This window comes from Mesoplodon bidens, assembly GCF_964165515.1.
Source record: "Mesoplodon bidens genome assembly, chromosome: 13".
NCBI lineage: Eukaryota > Metazoa > Chordata > Mammalia > Artiodactyla > Ziphiidae > Mesoplodon > Mesoplodon bidens.
Window position 1 is genome coordinate 8959736 of NC_138169.1, and position 20777 is coordinate 8980512.

The following is a 20777-nucleotide window of genomic DNA, read 5'->3' on the forward strand; positions in this document are numbered from 1 at the left end:
AGCGCCCACAGCATCCACTGCAAATATCCTGAGATTAGTCCAGACAGATTCATTTTAGTTATCTTCCTATTGGCAGTGTTAGACATAGTTCATAACTCCCTCTTCCTGTAAAATGTTTCTTTACTTGTCTTCTAGCACACTGCACTCTCCTTGTTTTTCCCTTACTAACAACTCCTGTTCCTACTCCATGGCGGATTTCTTCTCATTTCTCCAAAGCCTAGATGTTTGAGTTCCCCAGGCTTAGGCCTTGGATCTCTTCTCTACCCTCACTCCCTTGGTGATCTTATTCTCTTATGGCTTTAAAGATATTGTCTATGCAGACAACTCACAAATTTGTATCTCCAGCCTAGATTGCTTCTCAAATTCCAGTCTTGTATGTGCAACATCTTGAACTCTCTTGGACTTCTACTAGAGATTTCAGATGTTTAACATGTCCAAAACTAAACTTCTGATCTTTACAACTCCCTCACCTGTTCCTCCCAAGTCCTCATCTCAACAAATGGGCACTCCATCCTCTCAGTTCTTCAGGCTGAAAACCTTGGAGTCATTCTTTACCCACTTTCCCTCATACCCTACATCTAACCTGTCATAATATCTTGTTGGATCTATCTTCAAAATATATACAGAACCACTTCTCATCACCTCTGCTGCCCCCACCTGATTCATGCTACCATCATCTCTAACTTGAATTATTGGAATCGTCTTCTAACTGGCTTCTCTGCCCCTACCCTTGCCCCTCTATAGTTTGATCTCAGCACAGATGTTAAAGTCTTTGTTTAAAAATTCCTTTACTCTGAGGACTTCCCTGTGGTCCAGTAGTTAAGACGCCACACTTCCAATGCAGAGAGCACAGGTTCGATCCCTGGTTGGGGAACTAAGATCCCACATGCCGTACAGTGCGGCCAAAAAAAAAAAATTCCTTTACTCTGAATCTTCCAACAAGCCTCCCATTTCATTTAAAATAAGTCCAAGCTCTTTCACTAGCCTAAAACATAAGATAACGATATAATTTATCATCGAAACTAGGACACTTTTGAGAATGAAAAAGACAATAGATGTAAGCTGAGACTATTGCAGCAAACCAGCTGAGTCCTGTATGATCCCTCCCCAACCTCCACCTCATTCTCACTCCATTTTGAGCTCCTCCCATCTAGCTATTTCTTGAAAAAGTCAGGTATGCTCCTACCTCATGTCTTTTGCACTTGCTGATCTCCTGCATATCTCTTTGGCTTGCTCCCTCTCTTCCTTTAGGACTTTACTAGGTGTCATCTTCTCAGGAAGACCTTCTCTAACCACCCTGTTTTTTAAGATTCCAACCCCACTCTTACCTCACACTATATGTATTTTACTTGTTTACCTATTGCCCGTTTACTCTCACTAGAAGTTAGCTCTGTTTTGTTCACTGCAGCATATCTGGTGTCTAGTTCAGCATATCTAGAACTGTACTTGGCACATTAAGGTATATAATAAATATTGGATGAGTGAGCAAATATGTACAGTTGATCACTTGAGAATTCATTCATTCACCAAATATTTAGTGAGTGCATCCTATGTTTTAGATTCTGTGCCAACTGCATAGCATTATTCTAAAGTCTAAAATTATAATTACTTCCTATGCACCTGAAGATACCATAGTAAAACTTAGTATAAGTTTATAACATATAAAGGAACGTAATTATTGTTGAAGTCAATAAAGATTGTTCTTTAGGATTTAAACTACTTTATTTTATTTACGACTTTATTGTTACCTATTAAATCTATATACTTCTTATGTTTCTATATACTTCTTATGGAATCATCAAGGTTTTGACACCCATTTTGTGGACCCCATTTTTTACACCTATTGTATTCTTTACTTTTAGCAAACTATTGAGGAGAAAAAGGGTATATCTGGATATAGTTACACCCAAGAAGAGCTAGAAAGAGTATCCGCCCTGAAGAGTGAAGTTGATGAAGTGAAAGGACGAACACTGGATGACATGTCTGAAATGGTGATTACACAGGCTTTGTTTGTTTATTTGTTTTATTGTCTACCTCTGAGGCAGATATTTTTGTGTTCTGTTTTCAGTGAAACATTCAAATTTTCATTTCTGTGCATTGTTTTCTTTACATTCTTTCATCTGTCTTTATCACTCTCTTTTGAATTTTCCATTCTAATGAGGTTGTAAAGAGGTTGTTCAATTTTGTGGTTTTTGAAATGTGTAAAAGTTACATAGCATTGGGAATTACCTGGCAGTCTAGTGATTAGGACTCTGTGCTTCCACTGCAGGAGGCACGGGGTCGGTCCCTGGTCAGGGAACTAAGATCCCGCATGCTGCACAGCTCAGCCAAAAAAAAAAAAGTTACATGGTATTAAAGAAATATTTAAGATGAAAAAACAAGTTTTCCCAAATCATGCTACTTAAATTAATACAATTATTTCATTTTTGTGTATGTCCTTAGTATCTTTCTGTATTCAGGACTGCTGTTCAGCCAGAATGCACGGATACAGCTTCATCAGGCATTAAAATGTTGAAATCTTTCACTACTTATTGGTAAATAGCTGCTGCCCCAAACTCTCAGAGTACCCACCTCCACCTGTCTTGTCCACATTCGTCCCAGAACCCTCTGGATTTCACCACATTCTAACTCCTATAAAGATGAACATTTAGTACAGCAGAGGCCTCCAAGACCCTGTTCATCTCTGTGGCTGATGTCCATTCTGATTGGTCATTACTTATGCCTTTTGGGTTATTAAGTATTTTGAATATCACTTCATCTATGTTTATGTGTATTTTATATAACCTACATAATTATATACTTTTTACATAATACAAAGCTGTATAAAGGCAACTTTGTAATTTATTTTAGTTATTCAGTGCTAGATTGTAAATATTTTCCCATAATGGTTTGCAGTGTTAATAATTGACATTTTGAACAGTTAAGTGATATTCCTTCTTATTGAGGAATCAATACTTACTAAATGACTTTCCCACTGTTTGACATTGAAGTAATTTATAGTTTTTTTCACTCATATATAACACTTCAATAAATATCTTTATGGTATTTTTGTTCTTTTGAATTCTTTTCTTAGATGTCATATATTTTGTTTAAATGACAGGTAAAAAGACTAAATTCTCTGGTATCTGAAAAGAAATCAGCTCTAGCTCCAGTTATAAAAGAACTACGACAATTGCGTCAGAAATGTCAAGTAAGTGAATTTAATTTTGTGATACTTTTTTTTTAACATCTTTATTGGAGTATAATTGCTTTACAATGGTGTGTTCATTTCTACTTTATAACAAAGTGAATCAGCTATACATATACATATATCCCCATATCTCTTCCCTCTTGCATCTCCGTCCCACCCTCCCGTCCCACCCCACTAGGTGGTAATTTTGTGACACTTTTTTTTTTTTTTTTTGGCGGTACGCGGGCCTCTCACTGTTGTGGCCTCTCCCGTTGTGGAGCACAGGCTCCGGACATGCAGGCTCAGCGGCCATGGTTCACGGGCCCAGCCGCTCCACAGCATGTGGGATCCTCCCAGACTAGGGCACGAACCTGTGTCCCCTGCATCAGCAGGCAGACTCTCAACCACTGTGCCACCAGGGAAGCCCTTGTGATACTTTTAATACTCTCTCTTGTTCAGATGTATTAGTTAGAATCCCAAATATTTTACTTGGGTTATTTCTGGAAATAAATTATTATTTTTTATATGATTCTGCAAAAGAGAATAATAATGTGACCTACAACAGTTTTTGTTTATTTTATGCTGTTTGTTTTGTCATAAATTTTTGGCGGGGGCAGAGGAGAGAAGGAGAGGAAGGAGTTTAAGCTAAAATCACAAGTACAGCCAAATGAGATTTTTGCTTTAAATCATACTCATGTCATAGTTATGAAGTCACATTCTTCTGTGGCCAGGTAAAAGTTCAGAGTCTGCCAACGAGTGGTGACAAGTTAATGTTAGATTAATGAACTTGCTTTGCTGGGGAGCAGGGTGGGGGGCAAACCATGATGGCTTATGATTAAGTGATGAAATACAGTTACTTGGAAGCTAATTCCAGGCACTGCTTTAAAGGTAAACTGTGAGAAGGTAAATGCCCCCCACAAATCCAGATCAGGTGGCCTTCGCCGTTTGTCATTAACAATTGTTATTTTATCATTCTCCACGTAGTAATTTTAGGTTTGAATGTGAGCTGTACTGCATGTGCCTAAGGATGGAACTATAAAACTTGTCATGAATGCCATCCATCAGAGTCAGGGAAGCAGAGTGAGAAATCACTCTGGACTTTGAAATCAGATGGATATTGTTTCCTTTTTTATAGAAAATGCCGTGGAGTCTGAGACAGGTTGAGTGACTTATCCAAAGAGAGAAGTAGGAAGTGAGAGAGTTGGGGCTTGACTCTAGCATCTCTAGCATCTTATTTTAAATCTCCTGCTTATTTCATTAGACACTCCTGCTGCCACGAAAGAAATGGAAGAGACAAGTCCCTGTTCTCTGGGGTTCATACTGTCATAGGTGAGATGGAACAAACACATGAGGAAATTAGGAAAAACAAAAGATAACCCAACCTGGGGCTTCCCTGGTGGCGCAGTGGTTGAGAGTCCGCCTGCCGATGCAGGGGACACGGGCTTGTGCCCCGGTCCGGGAAGATCCCACATGCCGCGGAGCGGCTAGGCCCGTGAGACATGGCCGCTGAGCCTGCGCGTCCGGAGCCTGTGCTCCGCAAGGGGAGAGGCCACAACAGTGAGAGGCCCGCGTACCGCAAAAAAAAAAAAAAAAAAAAAGATAACCCAACTTAAGAACAATATAGAAAAAATATAATCAGAATCATATACTTAACTGATAAGGAAAAGGGAAGGAAATGAAGGAAGTAAGGAAATGAAATGATTGTCAGGAAAGGAAGATTTCAGAAAGGAGATTTTTGAGCAAGGTTTTCAGATTGAGGACATCAAGGACTGTTTTCATGGGTACTTTCTAAAGAATTGATTTTCTTAATGCTTTTCTTGAGTCAGCAACTTGCAGACAAAAGGGAACACTTATATGTATTTCTGGTGATGGTAAAATTTCTCCCTAATAGTAAAAATAAAATATATAATAAAATAAAATATAGTAAAATAAATCTGTTTGTAAATACAGACGTACTTCACTTTATTACATTTTTTACAAATTAAAGGTTTGTAGCAACCCTGTGTCAAGTAAGTCTATCAGTGCCATTTTTCCAACAATATTTGCTTACTTCATGTCTCTGTGTCACATTTTGGTAACTCTTGCAATATTTCAAACTTTTTCATTATTATATATTTGTTATGGTAATCTGTGCTCAGTGATCTTTGATGTTACTATTGCAAAAAGATTGACTTGCTGAAGACTCAGATGGTGGTTAGCATTTTTTAGCAATAAAGTATTTTAAAATATATACATTTTTAGACAATGCTATTACACACTTAATAGATTACAGTGTAGTGTAAACATAAGTTTTATATGTACTGGGAAACCAAAAAATTCATGTGATTCGCTTTATTGCAATATTCACTTTTTTGCAGTGGTCTGGGGCAGAACCCACAATATCTCTAAGGTATGCCTGTAGTTCTTTTATTAAGTCCATTTACATTTTTTTTTTTTTTTTTTTTTTTTTTTTGCAGTATGCGGGCCTCTCACTGTTGTGGCCTCTCCCGTTGCGGAGCACAGGCTCCGGACGCGCAGGCCCAGCGGCCATGGCTCACGGGGCCAGCCGCTCCGCGGCATGTGGGATCCTCCCAGACCGGGGCACGAACCCGTGTCCCCTGCATCGGCAGGCGGACTCTCAACCACTGCGCCACCAGGGAAGCCCCCATTTACATTTTAAATGAGGAGTTTTATTGAAAGGATATTTAGAACATTAAAGGAAATATGCTGTTTTGGAAATCCAAGGATCAGAACTATAGTCTCTCTGGAGCAGGCAGAGGTACTATATACTTCTCTACCCGAGCATTTTGGCTCAGGGAAGCTTCAGGAACCTTAGTGGGAGCTTATGGATAATGATGATGAATGTGATAGTAATAGCATTTATCAAGTGCTTTCTGTGTGCCAGGCACTGTTACATTACTCATTCAGGCCTCGTAAGCACCCAGTTAGATAAACCACCCTTTACACGAATGAGCAAATAAAGGCACAGAGGGGTAAAGGACTTGCCCAAGGTTACACAGCTGGTAAATGGCAGAGCCAAGTTCTTCATACTCATACTACACCAATAACATGACTCAGTGAATCACTCTGTATTGGCTTCTCACTGTGCCTGCCACCAGCTGTGTGTCTGCCTATGTTTCTTTTCTCCATCTTTTAGTTTCTCCCCATTCTTTGGATTGGCATGCTTGTAACCTTAGCTCGCTTAGGGCTCCTCATTGTTCATATGTCACACTGTAGCCTTTCTCTCTACATACATGTTGAAGTTTTCACTATAACTGCCCTGTTTTCTCTGCCTTTTCTAATTTAAACTCCTGGTGCAGCTCCTCTCTTTTGGGGGCAGTTTTCCACACCAGACTACCTCAGAGATTACTGGCTATCCTCAGGTCAGACCGAGGATCCATCCTTAGTGTAACCGGCTATGCTTGTGGGTAAGGATCAGAAGAAAGGAGGGTGATACAGTACTAAATATGGCTGCCTAGAGAATTTTCCTTCTGGAGAGGCTATGGGTACTTTGGGTACTTTACTTCAGGGGTCCCCAACCCCCGGGCTGCAGACTGCTACTGGTCTGTGGCCTGCCCAGAGAAGGAGGTGAGCAGCAGGCAAGCGAATGAAGCTTCATCTGCCACTCCCCATCACTGGCATTACCACCTGAACCATCCCCCACCCTGCCCTGGTCCATGGAAAAATTGTCTTCCTCAAAACTGGTCCCTGGTGCCAAAAAGGTTGGGGACTGCTGCTTAACATCTTTACTACACCACCCATTATCCTTTTATTAACAGCTGAACAGTGTTCATCTTTGTATCTTATCCTTGTCCTCTTTATACTTTTTCTACATGGTTGGAATGGCAGTATACATTGCATTTAGTTACTTTATGGTTCTATTCAGTTAATATATTTCCCTTGTTTGCCATAGTCTTTATAATTATTCTTTTCAACAAATAAAAGTGACATCAAGGGCTTCCCTGGTGGCGCAGTGGTTGAGAGTCCGCCTGCCGATGCAGGGGACACGGGTTCGTGCCCCGGTCCGGGAAGATCCCACATGCCGCAGAGCGGCTGGGCCCGTGAGCCATGGCCACTGAGCCTGTGCGTCCGGAGCCTGTGCTCTGCAACGGGAGGGGCCACAACAGTGAGAGGCCCGCGTACCGCAAAAAAAAAAAAAAGTGACATCAAGTGCCTTTTGATAGCCTAAGTTAGAGGGAATGAAGTCCCAAACTAGTGTTGGTGGAAGGAATGGACAAGAAGGAATAGATCTGAATGGTATATGGAAGAACACTAATTACGGACAAGGGAACAAGAGATACCAAAATAAGTTTGAGGTTTGAAACCACTAACAGTACAGATTAGGGATGAGGAAGAGCTAGTTTTGGTGGTAGCAGTGGGCGAAGAAGAGGAGAAATGATGAATTTCTTATAGACACTTCAAAGTTAGTATCCAGCAAGAGTTCAGGAGAAGATATCGGGGCTCAAGTTGAAGTGTGTAATCATCTGCCTAGATGTGATGTTTGATCACAGCTCAGGAGAAGATGCAGTTACCAAAAAGAACATGGAGTAAGACTAGATGAAGTCTGAGAAGACTTCAGGAGCGACCCTCTTGGGTTTTGGTTTAATACTATATGATGCAAATGAAATTACTTCCTGTACTTAGAGTTTATTTTTGTTTTTTGTGTTTGGGGTTTTTTTTTTTTGCCACAACACGCAGCTTGTGGAATCTTAGCTCCCCGACCCTGGGTGGACCCTCAGCAGTGAAAGCACGGAGTCCTAACCACTGGACCACCAGGGAATTCTCTATTTTGGGAGTTAAAAAAATTTGCTATTGAGGTCCTTACAGTAATATCTACCAGAGTTGTGAGTGTCTGGTTTATAGAACCACGTTTAGAACAACGTAGTTGTTCAATAAATATTTGTTGAATTCATTAACAGAACATTTTTTAAAGTATTTTAAAAATCAAGTATAAATATAAGTGGCAAGAATCTTCTAGAGGGCCTCCCTGGTGGCGCAGTGGTTGAGAGTCCACCTGCCGATGCAGGGGATACGGGTTCGTGCCCCGGTCTGGGAGGATCCCATATGCCGCGGAGCGGCTGGGCCCGTGAGCCATGGCCGCTGGGCCTGCGCATCCGGAGCCTGTGCTCCGCAACGGGAGAGGCCACAACAGTGAGAGGCCCGCGTACCGCAAAAAAAGAAAAAAAAAAAAAAAAAAAAGAATCTTCTAGAGCTAGAAGCAGACCTCTACAGAATTATATAAATAATTATTATTGAGCCCTCACAGTGTTCTCTTAATGCTTTCTCATTCATGCATTTAATATTCACAACTATAAAATATTTTCAGATTGTTCTTAGATAAGGAAATTGAGGCTGAGAAGTCACTTGTTTAAGATGACTTAAGTGTTGGCACAAGGACTCAAACTGCAGTCTTTGTGAGTTCAAAGCCCTCTTCCTCTCTACTGTGCCATTCTGCTCCACACTTGTTAATTCTTTTGAAATATATTGATAATTTATTAGTTCAATAAAAGAACCATTTAATGTATGAAACTAAACTGTGCCATCTGTCAGTGTTGGGCCATTTAGGGCATATGTCACATAGATTTAGGATAAGCTTTATCCTAAATGTCAGCATGTGAAAAGCAAAGGGTACCAATTGTGCTAAATATAGGGAGACAATATAGATAGAATGATTTAAGAACATGGGCTAGAGAATCAGGCAGACCCTAGATAACCTTGGGTAGATGACTTCATCTCTATAAACTTCAGTTTCCTCACCTGTAAACTAGTCCCTTCTTAATAGGGTGGTTGTAAAATTAAATAACACATATAAGGTACTTTGCAACAGCAATGACTAATACATAAGGACTTTTTAAAAAGGTATTTATCATTATAACTATTAAAAATGGTTTTAAAGGAAGGAATACTATTGCTTTTCAACTAAATTGTTTTCTAAGTAAAATCATATACCAGATCTTTAATTCTGTAAAGTCATTTATTATAGGGACTTCCCTGGTAGCGCAGTGGTTAGGAATCTGCCTGCCAATGCAGGGGACAGGGGTTCGAGCCCTGGTCCGGGGAGATTCCCACATGCCACAGAGCAACTAAGCCCGTGCACCACAACTACTGAGCCCATGTGCTACAACTACTGAAGCCCACACACCTAGAGCCCGTGCTCCATAACAAGAGAAGCCACAGCAATGAGAAGCCTGCACACCGCAACAGAGAACAGAGTAGTCCCTGCTCACTGCAGCTAGAGAAAGCCCGTGCGCAGCAACGAAGACCCAACGCAGCCAAAAATAAATTAAAAATAAATAAATAAATTAGAAAAAAAGTCATTTCTTGTAATAATGTAACCAGAACCTGAAGTTCATTTTTATACGATTTAACTAGATTTCTCTGTATGTCAAGTACTTCTTGCCTCTTCCATTACAAAGAAATATAGCTGTCTCACTACTATTCTCAAATAATACAACTCTCCAGTTCTTAACACATTCATCAAGTCCAGGGGCACCTAGGTCCTCTAAGCATTTTCATCTCTGTCTTCTGCCATGTTGAAAAGTAATGGGTACTGAGTTTCAGTTTTAGAAGATGAAGAGAGTTCTGGAGATGGATGGTGGTGATGGTTGCACAGCAGTGTGAAGGTACTTAATGCCACTGAACTGTACACTTAAAAATGGTTTAAGTGATAATTTTAATTTTATGTATATTTTACCATAATTTAAAAAATCTGAGAGTACAGAACTTGTCCACATTTTCATTAACTTTTTAGTTTTTTTAAATGTTTGAATTCAGTGCAGTTGGTGAGTCCTTGATGCTCATTTTGCTTAACTCCATGTGTTAATCTCCCAGATCCATGTATAGTTCTTTTGTTTTGTTTTTTTTGGCTGCTTTGTGTCTTCGTTGCTGTGCGTGGGCTTTCTCTAGTTGCGCCGAGCGGGGGCTACTCTTCATTGCGGTGCACAGGCTTCTCATTGCAGTGGCTTCTCTTGTTGGGGAGCACGGGCTCTAGGCGTGTGGGCTTCAGTAGTTGTGGAGCGCGGGCTCAGTAGTTGTGGCTTGCGGGCTCTAGAGCGCAGGCTCGGTAGTTGTGGTGCACGGGCTTAGTTGCTCCGCGGCACGTGGGATCTTCCCAGACCAGGGATCGAACCCATGTCCCTGCGTTGGCAGGCAGATTCCTAACCACTGCACCACCAGGGAAGTCCCTATAGTTCTATTTTTACCCAGAAACTTTTCTAATAAAAAGTATACTGAAAAAACAAGCTGCTTCATTGACTTTAAGCTGTTGCCGAATATTAACTGAAATTTGTAATTGTTCTCTGCTTTGAATGGTGTTTATTTTTAACTTGTGTAAGTATATTTAACACTCAAAACTACACAGATGGTGCTTCCCTGGTGGCGCAGTGGTTGAGAGTCCGCCTGCTGATGCAGGGGACACGGGTTTGTGCCCTGGTCCGGGAAGATCCCACATGCTGCGGAGCGGCTGGGCCCGTGAGCCATGGCCGCTGGGCCTGTGCGTCCGGAGCCTGTGCTCTGCAACGGGAGAGGCCACAACAGTGGGAGGCCCGTGTACCGCAAAAAAAAAAAAAAAACTACACAGATGTATTATCATGTTTAGGAAATTTTATAGTGAAGTGTTAGTACATTTCCATTCTTTTTATTTGCATTTTGTTATAAATTTGAATATTCATAACTTTGAAAATTGTTTAAAAATCTCAAGACTTTGAAAATCACAACTTATATTTATCTAAATCTTTTATAATTATCTAGAATTAGATAGCGTCTTGAAAATCTTCATGTTTGTTTTTTTAGATGCCGTTCCATAAATTATATGTAATTAAATGACATAATACATATAATTGCTAATATATGGGAAAAAGCTAAAATACTTGTTTTGGAGTATATATACAATGTGGTAATTATTGATTTCACTGAAATATTTCTTGTTGATTGCTTTTTCTTATAGAAGTAAAACCATGCTCTTGGCCAGAATTCAAACTGTAAGGAATTGGTTAAGGGAAAGAATAGAAATTATTCCTCTCTCTACACCCCACCCCTAGCATACTCCCTGGAAATAATAACTGATAACAGTTCCTTATATATTTTCCAGAAATTTTCTGAAAATTCATGAATGGATAATTATTTATTGGCTACCTGAAGTTTGATCTCCACACCTTTGTTCTACTCTCTAAAAAAAAACAAAGGCTTTTTTTTTGGTGGGGTGCCAGACGTCAACTCTGACTGATATTAATGTTTGCTTCCTTTTGTTTGCATTTGCCTGCTATACTTTTGCCCATCTTTTGCTTTCAGCTTTTAAAAATTTACCTTGTTTTAGGTGTGTCTCTAAATAGATCTTGAACTGTGTTTTGTGTTGTGACATAATCTGAAAGGTTTATTTTAATAAATAAGTTTAGCCAATTCATATTTATTGGTATGCAGACATATTTGGTCTTTGTGCATTTTATGTTTTGCTTCTGACTTTAAAGCCTATAAAAATAAATTCCTCGGGCTTCCCTGGTGGCGCAGTGGTTGAGAGTCCGCCTGCCAATGCAGGGGACATGGGTTCTTGCCCCAGTCCGGGAAGATCCCACATGCCGCAGAGCGGCTGGGCCCATGAGGCATGGCCGCTGAGCTTGTGCATCCGGAGCCTGTGCTCCACAACGGGAGAGGCCACAACAGTGAGAGGCCCGCATACAGCAAAAAAAAAATTTTTTTAATAAATAAATAAATTCCTCTGTTCATTCTCTGTGTCTGTGTCTCTCTCTCTCTCATATTTTCTGGCTCTGGTTTTGCTCTACTGGTTATATCTGTAATGCCACCATTAATCATCCATTTCTGTCGATAATATGTATTAATCCCCACTATGACTAGTGATGAAATTGGTATTTTTCCTCTAACTTCTCCTTCCCTCTGCTTTAGCACCTGATTTTGGTCATTTGTATTGTCTTTCTTACTGTCTGCCTTTATACTTGTAATATGCTTATACTATGACTTGATTCATCAGGTTTAAATGATATCTTTTGACATTCCCCCATCCATCCCCAGCAATTAAAAATTGAGGGAGCTGGTTTATTCATTCTACCTTCCACCTTCTTTTCCCGTTCCCCTCCCTGCAGGTTTTATGGTATCGTGTCTACATTGTCAGGGCATATAACATTTATGTTCTGTTCTATTACCCTAGTTCCCACTTTTGTCTTTAGTATTATACCTGTACTTGTCAGATTCAGTGCTCATTAACACTGCTCTCACTGTCCATTTTCCTACTTTTTATTGTCTCTCATTTGTTTTCTAGTAGAGTCCTCAAAGCTTAGTAGAGCAATATTACCTGATGAGTTCTTGCAGATCTAGAGTTTGTTGCCTTAAATATTTCAACAACTGCTTGATAGAGCATAAAAACCCTTACATCATGCTTCCTTTCCTTGAGGATTTTTAAAGTGTAGCTCCACAGTCTTTGAGAGTTAAGTGTGGCCATGGAGAGAGCTGAGGCCAACATAATTTTTTTAGTGACTTGATCCGGAAAAGAATGTATTTTCCAGTTGTTGAGTGCTGGGTTCTCCGTGTGTTTGTCAGATCAAGCTTCTTAAATGTGTTGTTCAAAACTTCCTGGTGAATGGGGACTTGTGGTGTAATGAGTATAGAGTTTCAGTTTTGCAAGGTGAAAAGAGTTCTGGAGATTGGTTGCACAATAATGTGAATGTGTTTAATACAGCTGAACTGTAGCCTTAAAAATGGTTAAAATGGTAAATTTTGTGTGTATTTTACCACAATTTAAAGATTCCTAGTTTTTTAAAAAAACACTTAAAATTATTCATTTTCTCATTATTTTATGACTCTTTATTCCTTGCAGTGCTTTTTGTCTAGGAGCCTTATTTTGTCTGCTATTAACGTAAGTGTGGCAGCTTTCTTACGATTAGTGTTGCTTGGTATGTCTTTTTATTTGTTCACTTTCAGCTTTCTATGTCCTTATTTTTGTCCTATGTAAGTCTCATAAATAGCATATAGTTGGATTTTGTGTGGATATAGTTTCTTACATTCAGTTTGAGAATCTTTTTTAAAGAAAATTTTTATTTGAGTATAGTTGCTTTACAGTGTGAGAATCTGTCTTTTAATTGGTGAGTTTAGTCCCATTTACATTTACTCTTATTGATACATTGGAATTTATTTCTATTTTGTACATCCTATGTACTGTGCTTTCTATGTTTCTTTTCCTCTTTCTGCCCTCCGTTGCACCAATCCTGTTTTCTTTATATTCTTTTTTCCCTTTATTTCCTTTTCTATCTTCGTCTGTTCTGATATTGTTTACTCTTAAATTTTTAACATATTTTTCCTGCCTAAAGTTAATCAGCTGAACAATTATTAATCTCCTGAACAATACAGGAACCTCAGAATAATTTAACACCCTCTCCTGCCTTACACATGTGTTGTTATCCTGTGGTATTTTATTTCCATTTTATTTCTTCATTTCTAAAAGTGGTTGTCATGTTGGTCATTACTGTTATAATTACTACTTCATACAGTCATTTCCTGTTTAGATTTACCCACATATTTAGCAGTTCTCACCATTGCTTCATGTACTTTATTCCTTACTTCTGGATTCAGTTTCCTTCCTCCTGAAATGAAATTTCCTTGTTTTATTATTTTTTCTTTTAGTAGTTCTCTCAGTAAAGAATCATTGCCAAAAGTAAACCATCTTTGTTTTTCTTCTTAAATAGTGACTTGGTCAGAAAAAAAAATTATTTTCATTGCTTTCTGCTTTCTCTTGTTGTGTTGAGGGATCTGCTATCGGTTTAATTCTCATTTCTTTTTAGGTAATGTCTTCCCTATATTTAGTTTTAATTTTTTTTATAGTCACTAGTTTGTTTTATTATTTAGATTCCACAGAAAAGTAATATCATACAGTATTTGTCTTTCTCTTTCTGACTTATTTCACTCAGCATAGTACCCTCCAAGTTCATCCACGTTGTTGTAAATGGCAAAATTTCATTCTTTTTAATGGCTGAGTAGTATTCCATTGTGTGTGTATATATATATATATATATATATATATATATATATATATACACACACACCTATATATATGTATATATATATATGTATATATATATATATATATATATACACACACCACATCTTCTTTCTCCATTCATCTCTTTTTTTTTTTTTTTTTTTTTTTTGCGGTACGCGGGCCTCTCACTGTTGTGGCCTCTCCCGTTGCGGGGCACAGGCTCCGGACGCGCAGGCTCAGCAGCCATGGCTCACGGGCCCAGCCGCTCCGTGGCATGTGGGATCTTCCCGGACCGGGGCACGAACCCATGTCCCCTGCATTGGCAGGCGGTCTCTCAACCACTGCGCCACCAGGGAAGCCCTCCATTCATCTCTTGATCGACACTTAGGTTGCTTCCATGTCTTGGCTATTGTAAATAATGCTGCTATGAACATTGGGATGCATATATCTTTTCAAATTAATGTTTTCATTTTCTTTGGATATATACTCAGGAGTGGAGTTCCTGGATTATATGGTAGTTCTATTTTTAGTTTTTTTGAGGAACCTCCATACTGTTTTCCACAGTGGCTGCACCAATTTACATTCTCATCAAAAATGTACAAAGGTTCCCTTTTCTCCACATCCTTACCAATATTTGTTATTTGTGGTCTTTTTTGATAATAGCCATTCTGACAGGTGTGAGGTGATATCTCATTGAGGGTTTGATTTGTATTTCACTGATGATTAATGATATTGAGCATGTTTTCATGTTCCTGTTGGCCATCTGTATATTTTCTTTGGAAAAATGTCTTTTCAGGTCTTCTGCCCATTTTTTAACTGTTTTTTTTTTTAGTTATATGAGCTGTTTATATATTTTGGATATTAACCTCTTATTAATGATATCATTTGTAAATGTTTTCTGCCATTCAGTAGGTTATCTTCCGTTTTGTCCATGGTTTCCTCTGCTATGCAAAAGTTTTTAAGTTTAATTAGGTCCCATTGGTTTATTTTTGCTTTTGTTTCCTTTGTTTTAGGAGACAGACCCAAAAAATATGGCTGTGATTTAGGTCAAAGAGTGTTCTGCCTATGTTTTCTTCTGGGAGTTTTATGGTTTTTTATATTTAGGTTTTTAATCCATTTTGAGTTTATTTTTATTAGTTTTTTTTTGTTTTAACATCTTTATTGGAGTAAAATTGCTTTACAACGGTGTGTTAGTTTCTGCCGTATAACAAATTAAATCAGCTATACATATATGTATATCCCCATTTCTCCTCCCTCCCACCCTCCCTATCCCACCCCTCTAGGTGGTCACAAAGCACCGAGCTGATCTCCCTGTGCTATGTGGCTGCTTCCCACTAGCTATCTATTTTACATTTGGTCGTGTATATATGTCCATGCTACTCTCTCACTTCGTCCCAGCTTACCCTTCCCCCTCCCCATGTCCTCAAGTCCATTCCCTACATCTGCGTCTTTATTCCTGTCCTGCCCCTAGGTTCTTCACAACCTTTTTGGGTTTTTTTTTCAGATTCCGTATATATGTGTTAGCATACGGTATTTGTTTTTCTCTTTCTGACTTACTTCACTCTGTATGACAGACATCTAGGTCCATTACAAATAACTCAATTTCATTTCTTTTTATGGCTGAGTAATATTCCATTATATATATGTGCCACATCTTCTTTATCCATTCATCTGTCGATGGACAGTTAAGTTGCTTCCATGTCCTGGCTATTGTAAATAGTGCTGCAGTGAACATTGTGGTACATGACTGTTTTTGAATTATTGTTTTCTCAGGGTATATGCCCAGTAGTGGGATTGCTGGGTCATATGGTAGTTCTATTTTTAGTTTTTTAAGGAACCTCCATACTCTTCTCCATAGTGGCTGTATCAATTTACATACCCGCCAACAGTGCAAGAGGGTTCCCTTTTCCATTTTGAGTTTATTTTTGTACATGGTATGAGGAAATGTTCCAATTTCATTCCTTTACACTTAGCTGTCCAGTTTTCCCATCACCACTTATTGCAGAGACTGTCTTTTCTCAATTGTATATTCTTGTCTCCTTTGTCATAGATTAGTTGGCCATAAGTGTGTGGGTTTATTTCTGGGCTCTCTGTTCTGTTCCATTGATCTATGTGTCTGTTTTTGTTGCCAGTACCATACTGTTTTGATTACCATAGTTTTGTAGTATATTCTGAAGTCAGGGAGTATGATACCTCCAGCTCTATTCTACTTTCTGAAGATTGTTTTGGCTATTCAGGGTCTTTTGTGTTTCCATACAAGTTTTTAAATTATTTGTTCTAGTTGTGTGAAAAGTAACATTGGTATTTTGATAGGGATTGCCTTAAATCTGTAGATGGTTTTAATATTTTTATCTGTGTCTTTGGTGTTGTCCAGTTTCACTGCCACGATCTAAATATAGATTTAGTTTTATCTGCTCTGCTGGAATCTGTGCTTTTTTGTCTCCCATTAATTCTGGAAAAATTCTACATGATATCTTCAAATATTCTCTCCCCTGGTCTTTCTAGTCTGTTCTTCAGCAACTCCTGTTAGATATATGTTAGATGTATTTATTCTGTTCCCTGTTGTTTAACCTCATTTTCATATTTTCATCTCTTTGTCTCTCTCTGTGATGAATTTTGGGTAATTTCTTCAGCTCTGTTTTCTAGTTCATTCTTTTATCTCCTGAGCCAATCTTATGTTTATGTCACCTACTTAGTTTTTAATTTCAGTGACTTTTTTTTTCATTTTTGTCTATTTTTTCTCACTGTGCCTTTTTTAGTCTTTTATTTTCAGTTCCTCCTTTATAACTTTAATTATTTTAATCATATTTATTTAATAGACTTTCTTCTCGTATTCGAAGTTCCTGGAGGTATAGTCCTGCTGTGTGTTTTATATCTTCTGATTCTCACTCATAATGGATTGATTGTTCCTTATATATTTATACTTTTGGATTGTGAGTTTATCTTTAGTAGGGTTTTGTCTCTTGAGTCCTGGCAGCTAAAATGGAGGGTGTGTCCCTCCAGAGTGGTTTCGCTGTTGTTCTGCCAGGTGTTTTAGGAATATCACAAGCTTGGAGCTAATTTTGAGTTAATGTCTCAGCTTGGGAGTTCTTAGACCACGTAGGTAGGGTAAATCCAAATCCCAAACCTGCCTGAGGACAGACTCCTTTTTTCCATCCTCCTCTGAAGTAGCATAGCTGCATTTACTGATCAGTTTGGCCATCAAACTCACAAACAAAAAAAGGCTTTCATATACTATAGTATCTTCATCTCATTGACAGACCCGGCAGGTACCCAAGTACACAGCCTCTGTTGCCCCTTCTCCCACTTGGGATGTACGTGACTGTCAACCATGAGAGCCTTAGATGTCTGTAGGTCACTTTGATTCACAAAAGGCATGGCTCCTTTTTCCCACCCATCTTTTATACTGTGCTAGTCACCCCAAACCAGATGCAGTCCCACACAGCAGAAGCACCACACAATATTACCCATTTATGTTAACTCTCCAGTTCCCAAGGAAACTGTGCTGTGTGAAACCAAGGTCATTCCCAGGCTGGCCTGAATCAGTCCAGGCCTGGTGTTAACCCTTTATTCACAGGTTTCCAGGCCTTTTGCCCTGCCTGGACATTATAACCATTCTGTTATCGAGACTGACTCCCAGCTCCTTCACCAAGTGTAGCTGTAGGCTGTCATCCTTTGTTTCTAGTCCTGGTAATTCCTTTCACTTCCTTGAGAGCTCAGTTAGCTCTGGATCTGAAAGGATGTTTGCCCTGCCTTATCAAGCATTTGTTGATACTTTTAGCATTTCCAGGTGTCAGTAGAAGATTTTCAGATTATCAGTTTCAAATTATTATGTTAGAATAAAGTGTGAAACTACTCAAACAGCCTGAATTCAAATTCTAACACGTCTTTCCAGCAACACAATCTTTTGCAAGATACTTGTCCTTGCACGATGTGGGGATATTAATACCTACCTCAAGAGGTTGTTTTGAGACTTAGTTATTGTTAAAGGTAAAGCTCAAACACCTTTAACATGGTTTACAAAGTTCTGATCAGGCCTCTGCCAAAGTCTTCAGCCTCTTCTCACACTTCCCAGACATGCTCCAGTATAATAAACTACTTATATGTCCTAAATTGTCCTTCTTCTCTCTAGTTCCAAGTCCAAGACTTCATACATAGTGTTCCTTTATTTATGAACATTCTCCTCCTCTTGTCCCTTCTAACTATTCTTACTAATCCTTCGTACCTCAGCGTAGGTATCAATTTCTCCAGGAGGCTGTCCGCACTGATCCCCAAGCCTGGGTTAGGTCCAGTGAGCGTCCCATGTGCTCCTTTAACACCTTGCATTCATCCATCATAGCACTCAGCCTGTTTACTTGTCTGAGCATTACTTGAGGGGAAGGATTTTTGGCTGTTTTGCTCACTGTTTTATCCCCAGCTTCTAACAGAGAGCCTGGCACACAGCTCAATACATGGCAGCTATTGTTTTTATCAGCACCTTCATCTGTCATAATTCTCAAATGTCTGATTGTTGTATAAATAACTCCTAAGTATGCCAAGAAGCTTAGAGTTAAGTTACAAGACTGACAAGGGCATGTATTGTTTCAGAGCCACATTTTAGGCCTTTGTTTTTTACTTATTCAATTAATTACCCTTTTCATACTAGGAATTAACCCAGGAGTGTGATGAAAAGAAATCCCAGTATGATAGCTGTGCAGCAGGCCTTGAAAGCAATCGGTCCAAATTAGAACAGGTAAGAAGACAGTTTTTATTTTAACAACTTAGCAGAAACTGCCTGTATATGCATATTTTCACTACCAATGTCAAAAGATTCCCAAATCTTTACCCTCATCCCCTGAGTCTGTCTCCTAAGCTGCAGAGATTTTTATTGCTTCAAACTTGATGTGTACATACTAAATTCTCCATCTGCACCCCTACTGCCAGAGTCCAGGCCCCCTAGACTCGCACTGTAACCTCCCACCTACTCTCCCCTTCCACGCTTGCCTTCCTAAGGTTTATTCTCCATAGAGCAGCTAAAGATAGGTCTCACCCTAAATGTCACATCCTCCTAGAGGTCTTCTCTGATCACCTAACATTGCCCACTCAGTCACCCTATCACATTCTACTGCAGAATTTTCTTCATAGCACTTTTTCCCATCTGAAGCTACCTTCATTACATGTTTCCTTGTTTATGTCTGTTTCCTCTACTTGAATGAGAGCAGGGACCTGTCTTGTTCACTCCTCTGTCCCCAGCACCTAGCACAGAGCTGAGCACACAGTAGGTACTTAATAAATAACTAAACTTATAGGTTGTAGAGTGATGTGAGTGGTCTCTAGAAAAGATTACAACCTAGTCTATTATAATAAAGTTTCGGTTGCAGAAGAGGAAATACTCTGATGGTATTTCTTTTGTTGTAAATTTAGTCATCCTTTCTGTATCTGATTATTCTTTTGATAATGTTGCCCACTTAAAATTATATGCATTAGGAAGTCAGAGGACTCCGTGAAGAATGTCTTCAAGACGAAAGTAGATACCATTATACAAATTGTATGATTAAGGTAAGACAAAGAAAGTGGATCAAAAACTTTTCTGAGATTTTTCTGTATCGAGGACTTAACCTAAAGCTTAGTCTTTCCACTTAGAACCTAGAAGTACAACTTTGTCGTGCTACTGATGAAATGAAGGCATATGTCTCTTCTGATCAACAAGAAAAAAGAAAGGCAATTAGGCAAGTAATTTTGTTGTTTTTTTATTGAGTTACTTAATGTTTTAATCTATAGAAGTTTTATAAATAAGGTGGAATTATACAAAGTCACAGTACTTAAATAAGCATATAGTAAGATATTATTTAGTATTAAATCTTGTTAAACATCTGGATAGTCCAGCCCTGCTGACTAAGTAAGAATACATATAATTTTTCTTGCTTGCTTGCTTACTTTTTTATTGTGGCAAAAGATAAATAACATAAAATTTGCCATTTTTAAGTGTATAATTAAAAGTGTTGCATTGATTACATTAAAAATACTATGCAACCATAACCACTATATATTACCAAAACTTTTTCATCACCTTTTTCATCACAACCATTAAGCAGTTAATCCCCATTACCCCCTCCTCAGGAATACGTATAATTTCATAATTGCTTTTTTAAAAGCACTAAGGTTGGTCTATTTTTTCAAGTCCTACACTGCCTGGACTCTGGTTGTTGGCCTGCTCATTGTGCAGTGTGAGTGACTGCATTTCAGCTAGAAACTGTGTGATTGCAGTGTGTCAACCTTTAAAACAAAGAAGGGTGTATAAATACTACTAGTCCTTATATGGTGATTTTTTCTTTTTGTAATCCTAGCTTGCAGTATATTGTAATAAATCAAATGCTGTCTTAAAAAATACGTTTATAGTTGAATTGCTAGCTTTGATAAAATGCAGTAATGAACAAGATAAGCTTTCTTTGCCCCTTATCATAATTCAAATGTTTTGCTTTTACCATTCGGTAAGAACTCAAATGAAGTGTAGGATTCACATTTATTCTAGACTGCAGTTGAGATTTTTAGTGGCATATACATTAATATTACAAAAAGGAATCTAAGAAATAGAATGTTTTGCAAAGTCTAAATTTTTTTATATAATGCAGGACAGACCAAAAATATCCTATATATAGGATATTA

General features: G+C 38.6%; 1 protein-coding gene across 6 annotated transcripts in view; it reads left to right on the plus strand.

Moving 5' to 3' along the window:
• Positions 1-20777, plus strand: part of IFT81 (intraflagellar transport 81) — a 192638-nt gene that overhangs the window by 164960 nt on the left and 6901 nt on the right. For all 6 annotated transcript variants that reach the window (XM_081253180.1, XM_081253178.1, XM_081253182.1 and 3 more), the window contains 5 exons: positions 1863-1991; positions 3101-3190; positions 18778-18864; positions 19599-19670; positions 19755-19840. In XM_081253180.1, the coding sequence (XP_081109306.1) occupies positions 1863-1991; positions 3101-3190; positions 18778-18864; positions 19599-19670; positions 19755-19840 (464 nt within the window). The remainder of the gene's footprint in view (positions 1-1862; positions 1992-3100; positions 3191-18777; positions 18865-19598; positions 19671-19754; positions 19841-20777) is intronic.